This window comes from Dama dama, chromosome 12 (genome assembly GCF_033118175.1).
Source record: "Dama dama isolate Ldn47 chromosome 12, ASM3311817v1, whole genome shotgun sequence".
NCBI classification, from domain to species: domain Eukaryota; kingdom Metazoa; phylum Chordata; class Mammalia; order Artiodactyla; family Cervidae; genus Dama; species Dama dama.
The window spans coordinates 99,083,797-99,103,618 of NC_083692.1; the positions used below are offsets into that span (position 1 = coordinate 99,083,797).

Genomic DNA, 19,822 nt, shown 5'->3' on the forward strand with positions numbered 1-19,822 from the left:
ACTTCACTTTCACTTTTCATTTTCATGCATTGGAGAAGGAAATGGCAACCCACTCCAGTGTTCTTGCCTGAAGAATCCCCGGGACGGAGGAGCCTGGTGGGCTGCCGTCTATGGGGTCGCAGAGTCGGACACGACTGAAGTGACTTTGCAGCAGCAGCAGCAGTAGCAGAGTTTAGTGCTTGCTGGCAACTACTGCACACAGGCTCTCAGGGGAAAAAATCATACACCTTCAGAGTAAACAAATTAAATACTTCATACATACATCACTGTTTTGTAGATCAACTGAAGGCTAAAGAAATGGAAATTCTGGAGCAAGGATATGTGTATCCAGGTATTTTTCAGCTTCTTAATCTGAAACTGACTATAAAAATCAGGTGCCAATGAAGCAAATTCCTAGATTATTATCTTGATCTATGTCTTTCCAGGTCTATCTTTAAGAAATCATTTACGTAAAGTAGGTTAATAATGTTTTACTCTAGCAAAACAGAAGCCAAAAAGTGGCTTCTATCTACCTCTAATCTACCTTCTGTGAAGACTGATTTCAAGGCCTTTAATGATAATAGCCTCCCTTTAGCTCAGGATATCTAAATCAAAACCTACCAATCAGAATTCTGGTAACTAGCAAATATTCTGTCATTTTTACAGATATTACTTCTGACTTATCTGCTGGAGATGTGAGAGGCATTCTCCTTCATTAATTATCAAACTATCTTAAAAAATAAAAAATTATGTGTTATTCAATTGTATACAGCTGCTGCTAAGTCGCTCAGTCGTGTCTGACTCTGTGCGACCCCATGGATGGCGGCCCACCAGGCTCCGTCGCCCTGGAGCGGGCGCCGTTCCCTCCTCCAGTCAATTGTAGTACCAGTGTTTTATTCTCCCTGTACATCAAGTTTCTGACAGGATGACATTCATTTAGGATGAGAAAGTTATAACTGCATTACAGATTATAGTTATTAAAAACACAATATTTCATACCATGGAAAGAAACAGATACTTCAAATGCTCTTAAAGGAACACTTGAATAATATACCTTAAATCAAATAATTTACATTTTTCTCCACATTTGCATAGAAATCTGCCTTAAAATACTAAAATTTTTCTAATTTTTAAACTAGTATCTTTTAAGTAAGTGGTTGAAATGGACAAGAATTTGTTGTATTTATTATTCTACCTGAATCTTTTGGAAAAGTGCAGATTTCTAGATCCTGAGGGATGAGGCTTGTTAAACTGGATCATCTACCATTCATACCAGGCTACCTTATGGAAGTTATCTGCATTCACATCTAATCACATGGACCTCCTGCTTCCTCTCAGCCTTCAGTAGGCAGTTTGCTCACTCAGGAAGCATGTGGAATGAAAAGTCAGAAGGTCAGGGCTTTGGTCATCCCTCCAATACCGAGCAGCTTCTCATCCATGGCAGGTCGCAAACCCTTTCTGATTAGGACTTACTCTTGAGTAGGCTGAGGAGGCAGAACTTGATGTCTAAGGTATATATTTTGAGGGTGCTTTGTCATCTCATAGGCCACCAGCCCCATCTCTGAAACCTGTTGCCCATTCTCATCCAGAATGCTGGCCCCCTACCAGCTGTGTTTGTACTGACCTTGGAAAAGCCTAGACACAGCTGAGTGAACTGAAGTGAGCTACTAATGCAAACTGGCCAAACACCCTCCCAAGAGTTTGGAGTTGCAATTCAGAGACAGCCAGTTCACCTCTGCTTGTGGCTAGAGCTATAACTTGGAAACTGTGGAGCTTTCCACCACAGACACGGAGGGGCAAAAAGAGCTAGACCACAGAGAGAAACAAAAGTGATGCTGATGTTCAGAGAAATGGTACGTGCTGAGTTCCTGACAATTTTGCAGTTCTTATTTCCCAATTCCTTCCGGAGGCACAGCTCTGTTCCTGCCCGTGGGGTCCATAGGGCACCATGTGACCCATTTTACCCCAAGGAATGAGTCAACACACAGGAAAAGTACAGACTCAGAATGGAGTAAGAAAGGCCAGAAGACTCCTCTAGGTCTTATCAGCAATAATTCAGCAAAATAGTTTAATGATATGGTTTCAGTTTGGGAAGACAAAAAAGTTTCAGAGATGGTTAGTGGTGATGGCTGCAAACCAATGTGAGTGTATTTAGTGCTGCTGAACTGTACACTCCAAAATGGTTAACTTGGTACATCTTATGTTATACATTTTACTAATAATTTTAATAATAAATATGATTTTTAAATAACTACTCTTCTACATACTTAAGGGCTGCAAGTGTGTGGGCATGTGTACATTCATAAATAAAAATCTGAGTCATGAAAATTAATGTTAATGAATATAACATTAATTAGATTTCTGAGCCAATTAGTAGGATTCATATTGATAAAGTCAAAACCAAAATAGATGGATCCTTTCTGAACTCATAGCAATCTTTCAGGTTATGAGGGCACTCCTTAATTATTGAGCCAGTAAATAATGTGAAGGGCAATACCACTCTTTAACACAAGAAACTCAAGCACTTTAATATATCCAATGCCCACTTGCTTTTCAAATCATTGCCTCTCTGCTTTTTCTGTCTGAAGGTGAAATTTCAAAAACAATGGAAAAGTCACAGACAGAAGTCCAGGTCAGGTGCCCCCAAAAGCCAAATTCAATACTCACATCTCCTCAGAGTCCCTATCCACACAAACCTAATCAGAGTCTGCAGAGACCAAGCAATGTATAAACAAACACCCATTTCCATATTCTAGCACTGAGGTGCTAATATTCACACCTGTGGTCTTAAAGCCATTTCTGCACTCATCTAATCATGGACATTACATCATTTTCAAATTTCAACAAAATTAAAATCAAATACCTACTGTTGATCAGTTCTTTGTGTTCAGACAGGGTTTTTGCAGGATCCAGCCAATACTGGTGTGAGGAAAAAAAGAGTAATTGCAGAAATTAGTTGTATTTCATTGGCCTTCTCTTCAAGAATATTTGCAAAATGTTATTTTTTAAATTACATTTAAATAATAAGTAAAACATTTGATTTATGATATATACACACAAACATACATAAGAATTTTCTGCTGCTAGAACATTAAAAGAGAAATGATGTCAGTGTTTGGAGAGAAGCAGAGAAGAGAAACAGTACATGCTGGGTTCTTAGTTGAATTCTTGTGTTGGTTATAAGATCAGTAACATCAAGATGATAATGAGTGAGTTTCTTACTGTTTTTGGCTGCAGAGAATGCAGCCAAATCTCTTTCCAGCATCCCCACAGCAACTCCACTAGAGACATGTCTCTCCCTAAAATCTTCTCTGTTCATTTCCAGTCCCATCCCTGACAAGTATCTCTGCCAGGAGTAGGGAAGAAAGCAATCTAATCAAATCCTCATTAAGTATCCAGGAGAGGAGGCGCAGTTCAATGGGTGAGGGTACATACAAGTCCCAGAGCAGACCCATTTGGATTCCATCCTCTCTCCCTTCATTCAGCAACGTATAACTTGCAACCAGTTACTGGACATCTTGGGGCTTCCCAGGTGGCACTAGTGGTAAAGAATTGTGAGAGTCACTCAGTCATGTCTGACTCTTTATGACACCATGGACTACACAGTCCATGGAATTCTCCAGGCCAGAACACTGGAGTAAGTAGCCTTTCCCTTCTCCAGGGAATCTTCCCAACCCAGGGATCGAACCCAGGTCTCCTGCACTGCAGGTGGATTCTTTACCAGCTGAGCCACTAAGGGAAGCGTGAGTACTGGAGTGGGTAGCCTATCGTTTCTCCAGAGGATCTTCCCGACCGAGGAATCGATCTGGGGTCTCCTGCACTGCAGGCAGATTCTTTACCAACTGAGCTAGCAGGGAAGCCCAGTGGTAAAGAACCTGCCTGCCAATTCAGGAGACATGGGTCTGATCCCTGGGTTGGGAAGATCCCCTGGGGGAGAGCATGGCTACCAACTTCAGTATTCTTGCCTGGAGAGTCCCATGGACAGAGGAGACTAGTGGGCTACAATCCACAGAATCACAAAGAGTCGGACATGACTGAAGAGACTTAGCACGCATGCAAGCACTGGACATCTCTTTCTGAACCTTCTTCACAGGCTTGCTGGAAGGATTAAATCAATTACGTCACGCAAAGTCTTTATAATAGCCCCTGGCTCACACTAAGTATGCAACACATGCTCATGATGATTATCATTAAGGTGTGAAGGTCATTCTTAATAAGTATCATTAGCCAGTCTAAGATACTTGCTTATTAATTCAAATTAATCTTTGGAGGACAGAATTTTAGACAGTAACGGGAGAATTTGGGGCCCTGTCGAGAGGCCTTCCTTTAAATCTCACCTTTGTGAAATAAAATCACTGAAAGAAAAAGAAACAAACCTGCCTCATCTGGAGGAAGAGCAGAGGAGGAACAAACCAAGTACAAAGCGGGCAGAAGCACCCAGAGTTCCCACAGAGGGACACAGTCAAAGGGATTCCAGCGCCTGTTAAGTCAGGGCAGTCAGCAAGGTGGAACCTTTACCCGACTCTTCTTGCCAAATGTTGGTGGTTCCAAGGGCCAAGCTAACCAATTTCCACAGTTTGCATTTTATCATGTTCCTGGATGAAGAAGGGGCAACTCTCACAGCATGGAGGTAGGAGCTGGTCCAACCTGAACCACTTTATTCCTAGCACTCTTGTGTTTGTCCAGTGAAAACATTCACTCTCTCTTGATTACCCTCAGTCAAGAATAACAAACCACAAAAGGAGCCTCAGAGAACCTCTTTGCCCAGCACCCCTTTTCCTGCCCCTCCACAAGGGCAGAAATGCTCACTCTGCTATGTAACAGTACCAGTAATTATAAATAGTTATTATAATATTTTATATAATCCCCTTACCTTTTATTCCTATTTACATATAATAAAAAATCATTCATCCTAAATGAGTATCATAATCATCTTATTACAGATTTTATCACAATACTTAACTCTATTCATGTATACATAATCCTCACTATTTGCCACTCACAAAGCTGTTTCAAATTTTCCTACTTTTTCAAAAGGTAATCAATATAAATAAACTTGATTACCCATCACCTTTGTGAAATAAAATCACTGAAAGAAAAAGAAGCCTTCTGCCTCATCTTATATATTTGACAAATATATATGCTAGCCTTCAATATAAAGGGCTTCCCTGGTGGCTCAGAGGTTAAAGCGTCTGCCTGCAATGCAGGAAACCCGGGTTTGATCCCTGGGTCAGGAAGATCCCGTGGAGAAGGGAATGGCAACCCACTCCAGTATTCTTGCCTGGAGAATCCCACAGACAGAGGAGCCTGGCGGGCTACAGTCCATAGGGTCGCAGAGAGTCGGACACGAGCTAGCGACTAACACACATAGACATCAATATAAACGGGTAGCAACTTATAACACATGTTCATCATCCTGCTCTTATCACGTTTTAATTTTTAAAGGTCTAGAAAAACTTACTTTTAACGCAAGGTATTTGAAGAAGAGGTCATAATCAGTGAACCGCTTTTGGAGTCCACAATGACTAAAGGTGTGATTTTGGTGTTAAAAAATAAATGGTTCCCAGGGAAACACTGATTCATTCAAATAGAGTAAAAATCAATCCAAATGCTCAGCTACGTGTTGGACACAGAGCAGACTTTCTCCCCTAGATAAAGCTGCTTCCTACAAAATGGAAACATTAGGTGGGTAGATTGTTTCTTGCCAATCATGTTAAACAAAAAGGTTTGACTCTCCCTGGATTTTTCAAATAAGATAAAACAGAGGAAAACACATACAACCATAAACACCTGCATCAGGTTTCTATTGCTGCCATAACAAGTTATCACAAACAACTTACACCACCACCCATTTATTCTCCCCAAGGTCTGTAGAGGTTTCTTTGCTCCAGGTTTCACAGGACGAAAAAACAGGATATCAGCTGGCTGGGGTTCTGAAGGGTTATTTGGCAAGGAGACCCTACCCACAGGAGCACTTCTGGAAGGAGACTTAGGAGTTGAGCCATGAGAGGCTTTCCCAGTTTTCTCCAGATGTCAAGGCATATATAATACTAGGCCTTAATTTTAGGCCTTACACTTCTCTGACAAAGGTCTGTCCAACATCCATTGAATCATCAAAAAAGCAAGAGAGTTCCAGAAAAACATCTACTTCTGCTTTATTGACTATGCCAAAGCCTTTGACTATGGACCACAACAAACCGTGCAAAATTCTTCAACAGATGGGAATACCTGACCACCTTACCTGCCTCCTGAGAAATGTGTATGCAGGTCAAGAATCAACAGTTAGAACTGCACATGGAACAACAGACTGGTTCCAAACTGGGAAAGAAGTATGTCACCCTACTTATTTAACTTATATGTAGAGTACATTATGGGAAATGCTGGACTGGATGAAGCACAAGCTAGAATCAAGATTGCCAAGTGAAATATCAATAACCTCAGATATGCAGATAACACCACCTTTATGGCAGAAAGTGAAGAAGAACTAAAGAGCCTCTTGATGAAAATGAAAGAAGAGAGTGAAAAAGTTGGATTAAAACTCAACATTCAGAAAACTAAGATCATGGCATTTGGTCCCATCACTTCATGGCATAAAGATGGCATATTTTGGGGGGCTTCAAAAACACTGCAGCCATGAAATTAAAAGACTCTTGCTCCTTGAAAGAAAAGTTATGACCCACCTAGACAGCATATTAACAAGCAGAGGCATTACTTTGCCAACAAAGATCCATCTAGTCAATGGTATGGTTTTTCCAGTGGCCATGTACGGATGTGAGAGTTAGACGACAAACAAAGCTGAGCGCCAAAGAATTGATGCTTCTGACCTGTGGTGGTGGAGAGGATGCTTGAGAGGCCCTTGGACTGCAAGGAGATCCAACCAGTCCATCCTAAAGGAGATCAGTCCTGAATAGTCATTGGAAGGACTTATTTGAAGCTGAAATTCCAATCCTTTGGCCACCTGATGTGAAGAATTAACTCACTGGAAAAGACCCTGATGCTGGGAAGGATTGAAGCAGGAGGAGAAGGGGACCACAGAGGATGAGATGGCTGGACGGCAGCACCGGCTCGATGGACAGGGACGCGGCTGCGTGACTGAACTGGCACTGTGCTCAGTGCTTCGGGCAAACAGGGGGGAGCGCAGAGGCTGTGGTCTTACTAGTCCGTCTAATCTCATCTCAGAACTAGTAAAAAGGGATTGCAAGAGAGTCTCAATCTGTCCTTCTAACAAAATCACCCCCCAAAAACAAACTTCACAAACATGACTCCTCAAACCAAATCTTTGTTTCTTTCTTTGTTCTTCCCTCCAGAATGACTTTCAGGCATTAAAAAGCCAGAGAAAGAAAACAGGAAGGAAATTTTAAGCTAAATGTAATAGGAAAGACTGGTTAACCTATTAAAAATTTCCAAATTAATGGTAATCTGTACACTTTTAAAATAAATCTTTCCTTGTGAAGTGAAAAAGCAAAATGGTCTAAGAGGACTTGGAAATTACAATTTTGCAGCAAAAAAGGGAAGAGTCAAGACTCAGCCAAAGGCTGCCCACTGCCATTAAATTTGCTTGGTATACATCCATACGCACACATGTGTGGCATTTGATCCAAAGAGAACCTGGGATTACAGAAGTCACACGATGATAAATGCCCCAGAACACGCATAATAAACATGAGCCACCAGTTTCCATAAGCTAGCATCTTAAAGTGTAAAACCCACTTACACTCAACCAAGGTAAAGAAATGACCTTGGAACCAAAGCAGCCATACAATGATGGCCCTTGTCATCACTCATTATCAACAAGAGATCAAATGTAGCACATGCGTGATCACCTTGAAACACAGCAGGCAGCTGCTCCATAACCAGCGAGAAAAAGGGGCACAGAATTTGCTAATAACACAGCATTCCAGTTTCAGCTTTAGGGTCTACATTCGAATATTCACCTATATCCAGAATGGATGTAGGCTCTAAAACTGGGATAACACTTATTCACTCACCATTTATGGAATGCCCACTACATATATTCTCTATATGTCATGTCAAATCTTGCCCTGAGGATTGTAGTGAAACACGAATGACTGAGAGCTTTCCCTAACCGTGAGACACGCACAGCCTAGCAGACACACAGAGTTACTGATACAGTATAATGTGGTGAGACTCATCTGTATAAGATGAATACATGTAAGACAAATGCAAAAAGAAAAGGAGCTCTTCAAGGTTAAGCACAGGGAGGCATCACTGAAGAGAAAATCTTTGGACAGTGTGCTCACAAATAAAAAACTTTCCCAAAATACAGAAATGGAGACAGAGCCCTAAGTTTTTACAGAAGTGTTATCTAACAGCTCAACTGCTCTTAAAGCTGATGGGTCTATTTTTAAGTGACAACACAGAACAAGATACTCCAAGTCCTTTACAACTGAGGACTTACTGAAGTCAGTGCCATCTGATAGCTTATAACTATGCAGTTAAAAAAAACAATGTTCCTGATACTTACCTGATGGTGCAGTGGCTAAGACTGCATGTTCCCAACACAGGGGCCCTAGGTTCAATCCCTGGTCAGGGAGCTAGATCCTGCATACCACAACTAAGACCCAGCACAGGCAAATAAATAAATAAACATTTTTTAAAGAAAGAAAAAAGAAATGTGTTTCTAAAAGACTTCCAGAAAGAAGAAGAAGGAAAAAAAAGTGGCCCATTCAGTCTTTCTGTCTGTGCTGAGTGCGGGAAAAAAGAGGAATGAAGGCCGAGTAGGGTCCACTGCAATGCTGGGCTACCAAACAGCTTTCCTAAACTGTACTTGCTACCCAGACAGTCAGGAGGAGAGTCTGCCCCATCTCTCTCATCCTCTCTCAACATGTAAGCAGCTCATTCTCTAAGAAAATCCACCACTCACTCTCCCCCTTCCTTTCCCCCACCTCCTCTTGCTCACTTATTTCAAACATATCCTATAGTTCTGTATATATTCCTAAGCTGGACTGGATCCTATTCAGGAGGAAGATGAAGTGACAATTAACCAAAACAGACCGTGCTCTCTCATCCTGATTTCTACAGTGGGCTTCCTAACACAAGAGCACATTAACAGACCACAATCCCAATGTGCTGCGCTGTGCTCAGTCGGCCAGTCATGTCCGACTCTTTGTGACCCCATGGACTGGAGCCCGCCAGGCTCCTCTGTATAATCCCAATATCCAGTCACTGAGGAGTGAAGATGACAAGCCCTCCTTGGCAATGACTCTTTGCCAGAGTACAAGAGTCCAATAGTTAGAGGGTCTTACCTCTTCAGCCCTGTCGATCTTAATAACAGCATTTATGCAACCCAAAGAGAAATGACAGATGGGCTCAAGTTCCTTACTACTCTCACAGTCGGCTAAATGCCCGAGCATCTTTTCACCCACCTTGGCTGATGATGTCTCAGTTTTATCAATTTCCTAGGTAACAGTCTCTGAATTGTATTTTAAAACTCTAACACTGTCCAGTAAATCAATATCCTAAACTTCAAAAGATATATATTTAATTCAGGATCCAACCTTTCATTTGACAACTGTTCTTTTGGAGTCTTCTGGAGTTCTAATAGAATAAAGACTAAAACATTTTAGATAATGCATGGACAGCATGGAGTAAGAAGAACTTTGCTACATCTTATTTCACACTGAGTATAATACTGACTCTTCTTTGAAGAATTTAAGAATACCACAATGGTATTTAATAATGTTTCCTGTAGATCCAAAAAAAGGCTTTAAAGCACACAGTCTGTATCAATATAACAAAATAACTTCTTGATCTAAGGGAGTATGAAGAGTTAGCAATCTGTAAGTGACAATGGCGCCAAAAAGATCTAAAACAATGACACTGCAAGTCATTCCTGGGGCGTTCCAGGACTTGACATAATTTGCATATACATTATCAGAAATCCAGGGCTGCGACAATGGCTATTTGGCTTTTTCCATGCCCATGTCCCAGTGTCCCTATACAGACACATCTCAGGCCCTCCAAGCAACATTCACAGGACTGATTTTAATTTGCTGCTTGGTATCAATCACAGCCTTGGAACCTCAGGTAAAACCACCATTACAGAGCTACTCATAGCAGGGACAGAAACCAAGACTTGTCATTAAGCCATCATGAGGGGATGGGGAGCGGGATGGGCCAGTTCGTAACTGGGCCATATTTTTCAACAAAAGTGGATTCTATTGCACCATCTGACTACTCAAGAAGTGTCACTGGCCCCAGAAACAATTCCTCAGTTCTTTCCCACGGACCCTGGCACCAACTAAGGCTTAGAGAACTAACAACAGTAACAGCTAACACCTACTAAATGCTTACCATGTGCCAGGCATTATTGAAGACTTTACATGTTCACACTTATTTAGTCCCTTTAATTATGAATTAGAAACTACAAAAATTACCCTCTGGCAAATGAGGAAACTGATTAAACAACTTGCCCCAAAATACAGAATAACAGACCCAAGGAACTGAACTTCCTTTTATTTTAGATTTGAACCAAGCCACTCTTCAAGAATACTGTCTGAACAGGAATGCAAAACTTCAATTTCAAGATTCATACACTTGACTACCCAACTTCTTTTTTCCCAGCTCACTCCCTCACATATTCTGACTCCACCAGGATACAACTCAGTTCCTACTACCTTTGCATAGTCTTTCCTCCCTGTTCCGATGCACGTCCTCACTTTGCTCATGATTCATTATCTTTGTTCACTCACAATTGTCCTCAATTCCCCTGCACAATCTTCCCTCCATATATCCACTGGAAAAAAACAAACACACACCTGTCAACTCTCCGCCTTCTCCATGCTAGCACCTGAGAGGCTAACTGTAACTGCAGACTCAAATTACACAACCATAGATGGGCTCACTTTAAAGTCATTATTAGGAACCACTAACACCCCCCAGAATCCTACTACATATTATTCTTTCACTTGCCTGGATAACTGCTCCATATTTTCTCTTCCGCCTTTCTCACTCTCAGCTGATGACCCTTCTTATTTCACTGAGAAAACTGAAGTCTTCAGGTGAGAACACGTATGGCTTCTCACAACATCTCCCAGCCTGTCTGCATCCGTGCTGGCCCTGTCTCCTCTGCTATTGCTGTGGGGGAATGGCCATGCTCCACTGAAGCCCATCCCTTCCCACCTTTTCAGGAACATGGTACCAGCAATTTTGTGCTCTCTTCCTTGTACCATCAAAGCTTCCCTTTCCACAGAATCATTCCTGGCCAAATACATGATTTTACTTCTCCCATATTGAAACACACACACACACACACACACACTTTTGAGCCCATATCTGCCCATTTTACTTCCGTACTTTAAAACAAATCCCTGGTAGGCAAGTGGGTTCTATACTCTGCTCTCACCACATCGCTGCCCCCCACCCCTGCCCGGCCGCCACTTAGTGGTGACTTGCTGGACGCATCCCCTCCGTACCCAGCAACGTCCTATCTACTTCGGGATTTGCAGAGACGCAATTTAGGAGACGTAACACATGGACCATTAACAAAAAAATCTTAGAATTTACTTTGAGATTTAACAACTGTGTGTGTGCTCACTCATTCAGTTGTGTCCGATTCTTTGCAACCCCATGGACTGTAGCCAGCCAGGCTCCTCTGCCCATGGGATTCTCCAGGCAAGAATACTGGAGTGGGTTGCCATTTTCTCCTCTAGGGGATCTTCCCAACCTAGGGATCACACTCACATCTCTTGCATCTCCTGCACTGGCAGGTGGATTCTCTGCCGCTATACCACCTGGCAAGCCCCTTTAACATCTGCAGCTTGCTTTTATTGACCTTACCATGTGTCTGGAACTATTTAAGCCCATTTCTGGATTAATTACGTCATTTAAGTAGTTCAACTGAAAAGGTTCAAGTAGAACAGAAGTTTGACTTTTCCTCACATCAGGGTACTGGGCAGATGAATTAGTTGATAGGGCTTGTTAGGAGCTGATGAATGTGAAATCATTTCCCAAATTATAAAATATGGACTTAAGGGAAGTGTTGGGAATTTCATGTAGGCTAGGGGGGTAATTTGCAGAGTAGACTCAGATTAGTGAACACTTAGGGGGGAAAAAAAGTGTGGAGCTTGGATTATGAGTCCCTATTTACAGATGGGGTATTTCAGTCTCTGAAAGGCCTAGTGATGTATTCAAGATCTTATTGTAAATGAGTTAGGGAATCATTAAAGTTTCCTGATGCTGGGTCCAGTACCTTAAGGGTATGGAAAACTTTAATTTGTAATTTGAAAAAAAGAAAAATGAAACCAATGGTATTTTACATGATCTGCATACCTACTATGTGCCAAGCACTGTACTAGATGTTCTGCATATTATTTTTTCATGCTAACATTTTGACAACCTTTATACAAGTAAGAAAAGTACTTGTATCCCCATTTTATAGGTGGAGACAGAGTAGTGGCCTACAGTTCCACAATGGGTCAATTAGGAAACAGAGATTCAAACTCAAACATGCCTGTATCCAAAATACACTCCATCTCCACTCTATCACATGCCTTCACTCAAGTGCAATATATCTGCTACATGAGCTGTTCTCCAGTATTATCTATTTTTCCCAAATTTGATCATAACAGCTCACTCAAGGGCTGAGCTTCCCACAGCCTCTTGGGAACCCACTCTAGTGCCAGCAGCCATTGTTAGCCCTACTGACAGGTGCAGGGCTGTCACCACTGTCTCGAAATACCTTTGTCACATGCTCTCTCCCTCCAGCCTTTCTTCCTGCTTCACTGACCACAACTTCACAGCCTCCTCTATTGGGTGTTCACTATCTCCTTAACCAGGAAAGGCTGGATTGTCCTGGGCTCACACCTTACAACCAGGCTCCTGGCTTTATGTCATCTATACATGACACCTCTCAAACATAGCCAGACCAGAATTGCCCCCAAAGCCAACTAACTTCCTGCTTAGATGCCTATTAGAATCTTTAAACTTTACATGTTCAAAGAGGAAATGATGATTCTACTCCCTTCCAGAAAAACCTGTTCTCCTGTAGTCTTTCCCATCTCAGTAAATGATACAAAACTCTTCCACTTGTTGCAGTCAAAGCCTCTTTACTGTCTATCTCTTCTATCAATCTGCAAATACTGCTGGCTTACGTTAAAATACAAATAGAATCTGACAAATTCTTACCGCTCCCAGAGCCAAGCAGTCATCACCATTCATTTCTTAACTCCTTTAATGGTACTACAGGTTCTACCTCAGCATTCAGAGGAATGCTTTAAAAATGCAGATCAGATCAGTTTACTCTTCTTCTCCACATCCTCCAGTTGTTTCCCCTCTTACTCAAATTAAAACCCAAAGTCCTTATGATGATCTGTAAGGCCCTACCTGACCTGGCCCCACTCCTGTCACTCTCCATTGTATGTTTTGATGATGAGGTGGCAGGAAGGACCTTAAGGAAAGTATTAGTGGAAGCCTTAGGGCCCCGACACATGAGCGCATGTGAAGTCGCTCAGTTACTTCTGCCTCTGTGACCCCATGGGCTGTAGCCCACCAGGCTCCTCTGGTCATGGGATTTTCCAGGAAAGAATACTGGAGTGAGATCCTTTTGTAGTTCATGAGCATGATGACTGGGTGTTCACGCTACTGCGTGATATGTGCCTCCCTCCAAACCTTGTTACGACATCGGCACATTACCTGTCTGACGTGAAAAAAAAAGAATACTGGAGTGAGCTGCCATGCCTTCCTTCAGGGGATCTTCCTGACCCAGGGATCGAACCAGCCTCTCTTAAGTCTCCTGCATTGGCAGATGGTTTCTTTACCATTAGCACCACCTCGGAAGCCCCCAAGGAGGGCTAAAGGAAAGCAAAGAGAAACCTGTTGAAAGCAGGAAGAAAGACCTGACTCTTCAGGCAGAAAGTTTAGCAATACTGTTGCCTGGGGCATCATGGAAAATAAAAGATGCACCTATTGAACTGGATGATCCAGACAAAGAAATTTCCAGGCAGACTGGAGAAAGTCTTGACTGACTTCTCTTGCTCCCTATAAGGAAAGCTAAGAGGAAAGAGATATGCTAAAAACTGACTGTGAAATATCAACCAGGATTTAACAGGTTTGAAAATAAATTTCTCTCACTTTTAGACTTATCAAATGGCAAATGATGCTACAATTAAGAAATGGCTCCTGGGCAAAGACCAAATCCAGAGTGCTGTCAGGAAATTATGAATGTAACCATAAAACTTAAGCCTTCAAAACATCTAACATGACATATTATCATGTGTAAAACAGACAGTCAGTGGGAAGCTGCTGTATAAGACAGTGAGCTCAACCTGGTGTTCTGTGAGAACCGAGCGGGCTGGATGGGAGGCAGGGCGGGCTGGAGGCTCAAGAGAGAGTTCAGTTCAGTGGCTCAGTCGTGTCCGACTCGTTGCAACTCCATGGACTGCAGCAAGCCAGGCCTCCCTATCCATCACCAACTCCCAAAGTTTACTCAAACTCATGTTCATTGAGTCAGTGATGTCATCCAACCACCTCATCCTCTGTCGTCCCCTTCTCCTCCTGCCTTCAATCTTTCCCACCATCAGGGCCTTTGCAAATGAGTTCTTCGCATCAGATCCCAAAGTATTGGAGTGTCAGCCTCAAATATGTCCTTCCAATGAATATTCAGGACTGATTTCCTTTAGGATGGACTGGTTGCATCTCCTTGCAGTCCAAGAGACTCTCAAGAGTCTTCTCCAACACCACAGTTCAAAAGCATCAATTCCTCAGTGCCCAGCTTTCTTTACAGTCCAACTCTCACATCCATACATGACCACTGGAAAAACCATACCTTTGACTAGACGGATCTTTGTTGGCAAAGTAATGTCTCTGCTTGTTAATATGCTGTCAAGGTTGGTCATAACTTTTCTTTCAAGGAGCAAGAGTCTTAATTTCATGGCTGCAGTCACCATCTGTAGTGATTTTGGAGCCCCAAAAATAAAGTCTGTCACTGTTTCCCATCTATTTGTCATGAAGTGATGGGACTGGATGCCATAAGCTAAGTTTTCTGAATGTTGAGCTTTAAGCCAGCTTTTTCACTTTCCTCTTTCACTTTCATCAAGAGGCTCTTTAGTTCTTCTTCACTTTCTGCCATAAGGGTGGTGTCATCTGCATATCTGAGGTTATTGATATTTCTCCCGGCAATCTTGATTCCAGCTTGTGCTTCTTCCTCCCAGCGTTTCTCATGATGTACTCTGCATATAAGTTAAAAAAGCAGGGTGAAAAGATACAGCCTTGACATACTCCTTTTCCTATTTGGAACCAGTCTGTTGTTCCATGTCCACTTCTAACTGTTGTTTCCTGATCTGCATACAGATTTCTCAAGAGGTAGGTCAGGTGACCACCTGAGGTATTCCCATCTCTTGAAGAATTTTCCACAGTTTGTTGTGGTCCACATAGTCAAAGGCTTTGGCATAGTCAATAAAGCATAAGTAGATGTTTTTCTGGAACTTTATTGCTTTTTCAAACATCTAACAGATGTTGGCAATTTGATCTCTGGTTCCTCTGCCTTTTCTAAATCCAGCTTGAACATCTGGAAGTTCTCGGTTCACATCATGTTGAAGTCTGGCTTGAAGAACTCTGTGCATTACCTTGCTAGTGTGTGAGATGAATGCAATTGTGTGGTAGTTTTAGCATTCTTTGGCATTGGAATGAAAACTGACCTTTTCCAGTCCTGTGGCCACTGCTGAGTTTTCCAAATTTGCTGGCATATTGAGTGCAGCACTTTCACAGCATCATCTTTTAGGATTTGAAATAGCTCAACTGGAATTGAATCACCTCCACTAGCGTTGTTCCTAGTGATGCTTATGTGTATATTTATGACTGATTCACACTGTTGTATCGCAGAAACCAACATGACGCTATTAAGCAATTTTCCTCCAATTGAAAAAAAAGGATACAAATGAACTCCTCACAAAACAGAAAAAAACTTAGAGAAGGAACTTAACAGTTGTTGGCGGGGAAGGATGGGGAAGGGACAGTTCGGGAGTTTGGGATGACGTGTATGCACTGCTATATTTAGAAGGGCCTACTGTATAGCACCAGGAACTCTGCTTAATGTGATGTGGCAGCCTGGATGGGAGGGAGTGGGGAAATGGATACACGCATATGCATGGCTGAATCATTTTTGATGTTCACCTGGAAGTATCCCAGCACTGTCAATCAGTTGTGCCCATGCGCTTAGTCACTCAGCCGTGTCTGACTCTTTGTGGCCCCATGGAACGCAGCCTACCAGGCTCCTCTGTCCATGGGGTTCTCCAGGCAAGCATACTGGAGTGGGTAGCCAGTCCCTTCTCCAGGGACAATTCCCAACCCAGGGACAGAACCTGGGACTCCTGAGTTACAGGCGGATTCTTCACCATCTGAGCCACCAGGGAAGCCCTGGAGAAGGACACATATATATACACAGCTGAGTCCTTTTCTGTTCACCGGAAATTATCATAACAGTGTTAATCAGGTGTACTTCAATACAAAATAAAAATTCTTTTTAAAAAGAAATAGTAATTTGTATGGCCTTTGTCAAATAGAATTGATTATAAATTGATTCATAACAAATACACAAATTTTTTTAAAGAAATTATATCAGCTTTAGTTGAAAGGACAGAGATCATACACAAAGGGGCCTTTGGAACCCAACCTTCATCAGGCAAAAAGCAGACTGAAAATACTACTCAGCTGCAAACACACTTTACTTCTCATAGAAAGGGAAGGAAAACTCAGAGAACAGAACCCAAAGCCCAGAGGGCAGGGCCAACTGTCACAAGCAGTTAAGACCAAGCTTTAATCAAAGAAACGGCTGCATGCTCCTGGCTAGATTTCAGAACTGTTATGGCCTACTAACTGCTATGTGCCTCCTGTTTTCCCTCATTCTAAATGAAACTGTCTATACCAATTATGGGCTTTCCCGGGGGCTCAGCAGTAAAGAATCTGCCTGCCAATGCAGGAGATACAGGTTCAACACCTGAGTCAGGAAGATACCCTGGAGAAGGAAAGAACAACCCATTCCAGTATTCTTGCCTAGGAAATCTCATGGACAAAAGAGCGTGGTAAGCTATAGTTCATGGTGTTGCAAAGAGCTGGACAAAACTTAGTGACAAAACAACAACAAATACCAATTATCCTATCCCATGTGTGTCCCATCAATATATGCTGAATGATGATCTGGGGTATGTAGATACATACTTCTTACCTTCTAATTCACAGGTCTTCAGATCAAGAGGAACTATATTCACAAGACTGAACTGTAGGTACTGAAGAACAATACCCAAAGAGTCTGATTTGATGAACTCCTGTACCTTAAGTCTGAGTCCAATGCCATACTAAATGAGATTTGGAAAGGCCTTGGGAGGGATGTGAGTGCATTTTATATGTAGGAAGAAGATAAATAATTTTTGGCTGGAAGACAAGACTTTCATGCTTTAAAACATGGGAAAATTTAGTTGATGCTCCTCTCATCAAGTGGGATCATCTAATCTCTCTTCCATTTAAATACAGACTGGCCGTTCCTCACTTCAAATCAGCAGAATACAGCCAAAGTAACACTCTCTGACTTCTGGGCTTAGTTATAAAAGGTGATACTGCTTTGCCCATCCCTCCCTATCTTCCTGTGGATGCCTGCTCTGGGAACCCAAACTCTACCCTGTGAACAAGTCAAGCAACAACATGTAAAGTCCACATGTAGGTGTTCCATCACCAGTCAAGCCCAAGCCAGTGCCAACATCCACAGTCAGACACGTGGCTAAGATTTCAGATGACTGCAGCCTCCAGTCTTTGAGCCTCTCCAGTTGAAAATAGTGATGCAGAGATAAGCTATCCCTACCAAGCCCTGTCCTCATCACAGGTTCAAGAACAGAGTCGCTTTTTTTTTTCCCTTGACTGTGCTATGTGACTTGTGGGATTTTAGTTCCCTGACTAGGGACTGAAACCATATCCTCAGCAGTGAAAGCATGCAGTCCTAACCACTAGTCCACCAAGGAAGTCCTAGAGTTGCCTTAATGTATTTATATTTTTTGAAAGAGAAAACTTCATGTATATATCTATTTAGCTGTGCTGGGTCTTCCTTGCCGCATGCTTTTCTCTAGTTGTGGTGAGCAGGGGCTACTCTCTAATTTTGGTCCACGGGCTTCTCACTGCAGTGGCTTCTCTTGTTGGGAATCACAAGCTCTACGGCACACAGCCTTCAGTAGTCGCAGCTCCTGGGATATAGAACACAGGCTCAGAAGTTGTGGTACGCAGGCTCAGATCCCCTGCAGCACGTGAGATCTTCCCAGATCAAGGATGGAACCCGTGTCTCCTGCACTGGCAGGCAGATGCTTTACCACTGAGTCACCAGGGAAATCCGCCTTAATTTAAAGTCACTCAATTTTGAGGTGAATGTTACAGAGCCATGATTAACAGGAACACATGCTAATTCATCAAGGTCTCTTTGATCCTTACACTTGCATTCAACAGGCCTGCTGTTTCCTCTGTGTTTAAATCATCTGTGAACCTGACGAGCATGCCCTAGCCCTCCACAGCTTTATCCTAGGAGGTGGTATCAATGCTGTAACCCCTAGCACATACCTAGAGACTTCCTTCTAAACTGATATCATTCAAAAATCAGTTCTCTCTGCTTAAGGCGTAGTCAACTAAACTATCTTTCAATTTAACCATCATTTTTTCATTTAATCCACAAATATATCAACTGCTCTGTATAACTTTCTGAATTCTAAACATACTAGTTTTATCAGAAATAAAGCAGTCAGATATGAGTTGGTTTTCTGGTTACTAATAGAACCATGCTGGATTATAGTGACCAACTATTATACCTCCTTGTAGCCCACAGATCATCCCTTGGACATGCCTTCCTGTCAAGCCATGACTATCTCCAGTTGTGCTTCTCCACAACTGCATCCATAAGCTGTTGCTAATCTCTCAGGAGCCAGGATATCTAACAACAAATGAGTTTGGATTTCTTTTTAAAATAAAAATAAACAGTGTCTTAAGCATGACAGATTTCATGAGAGAAGTCCTGAATCCTTGAATGGACTTTAAGATATTACCTTAGTGCTATAGGGCTTCCCTGATGGCTCAGATGGTAAAGAATCTGCCTGCAATGCAGGAGATCCAGGTTCAGTCCCAGGGTTGGGAAGATCCCCTGTAGAAGGAAATGGCAACCCACTCCAGTACTCTTGCCTGGAGAATCCCATGGATAGGGTCGCAAAGAGTAGGACACGCCTGAGCAACTATCACTCAAGAAACGTTAGTTTTTTTTCAGTAAGTTTTGTCTACCTTTTGGATAAATGAAGTTGCTACCTATACACTTCTAACATGTGGGTAAGTGAAGCATCATGATGGCAACCCACTCCAGTGTTCTTGCCTGGAGAATCCCAGGGACAGGGGAGCCTGGTGGGCTGCCGTCTGCGGGGTCGCACAGAGTCGGACATGACTGAAGCAACTTTGCAGCAGCAGCAGCATGATTTACCTTGAAATAAAATCTTAAATCTGCCATACTTTGAAACTGTAGTAATTGAACTAGAGTTTGTTTTTAAACTCTGTTCAAGCAACTGAATATAAGGAACCATATAATTTGTTACAAAGAAGCCAAGCCAACCTAAGAGGTTATCCAATGAAGTAGACATGGGTACCCTGCTCAGGACCACTATACATAGTTGTGCCCAACTCCAGAGGCCAGAATTACATGGTTAGCCCAGATATATACGGCAGCCCTGCCCCTCTTCTTCTGCATTTATAGTCTATTTCTCCCTGCTGCTGCTATGTACATGCTTGGTCATTGTCAGGAAGCATTTAACAAGAGGCTTCCTGTGTACTCTTTTGGATCCGTCAGGAACCCTCTGGTCCTTATTAATTC

General features: G+C 42.3%; 1 protein-coding gene and 1 non-coding gene across 4 annotated transcripts in view; one reads left to right on the forward strand and one right to left on the reverse strand.

Annotated features, from left to right (window-relative positions):
- EPB41L4A (erythrocyte membrane protein band 4.1 like 4A) overlaps positions 1-19,822 on the reverse strand; it is a 254,167-nt gene that overhangs the window by 118,772 nt on the left and 115,573 nt on the right. For all 3 annotated transcript variants that reach the window (XM_061158196.1, XM_061158197.1, XM_061158195.1), the window contains exon 3: positions 2,847-2,898. In XM_061158196.1, coding sequence (XP_061014179.1) covers positions 2,847-2,898 — 52 coding nt within the window. The remainder of the gene's footprint in view (positions 1-2,846; positions 2,899-19,822) is intronic.
- On the forward strand, positions 13,538-13,642 carry LOC133067577 (small nucleolar RNA U13). Its single transcript, XR_009695352.1, has one exon. It is a non-coding gene; the product is annotated as a small nucleolar RNA U13 (small nucleolar RNA).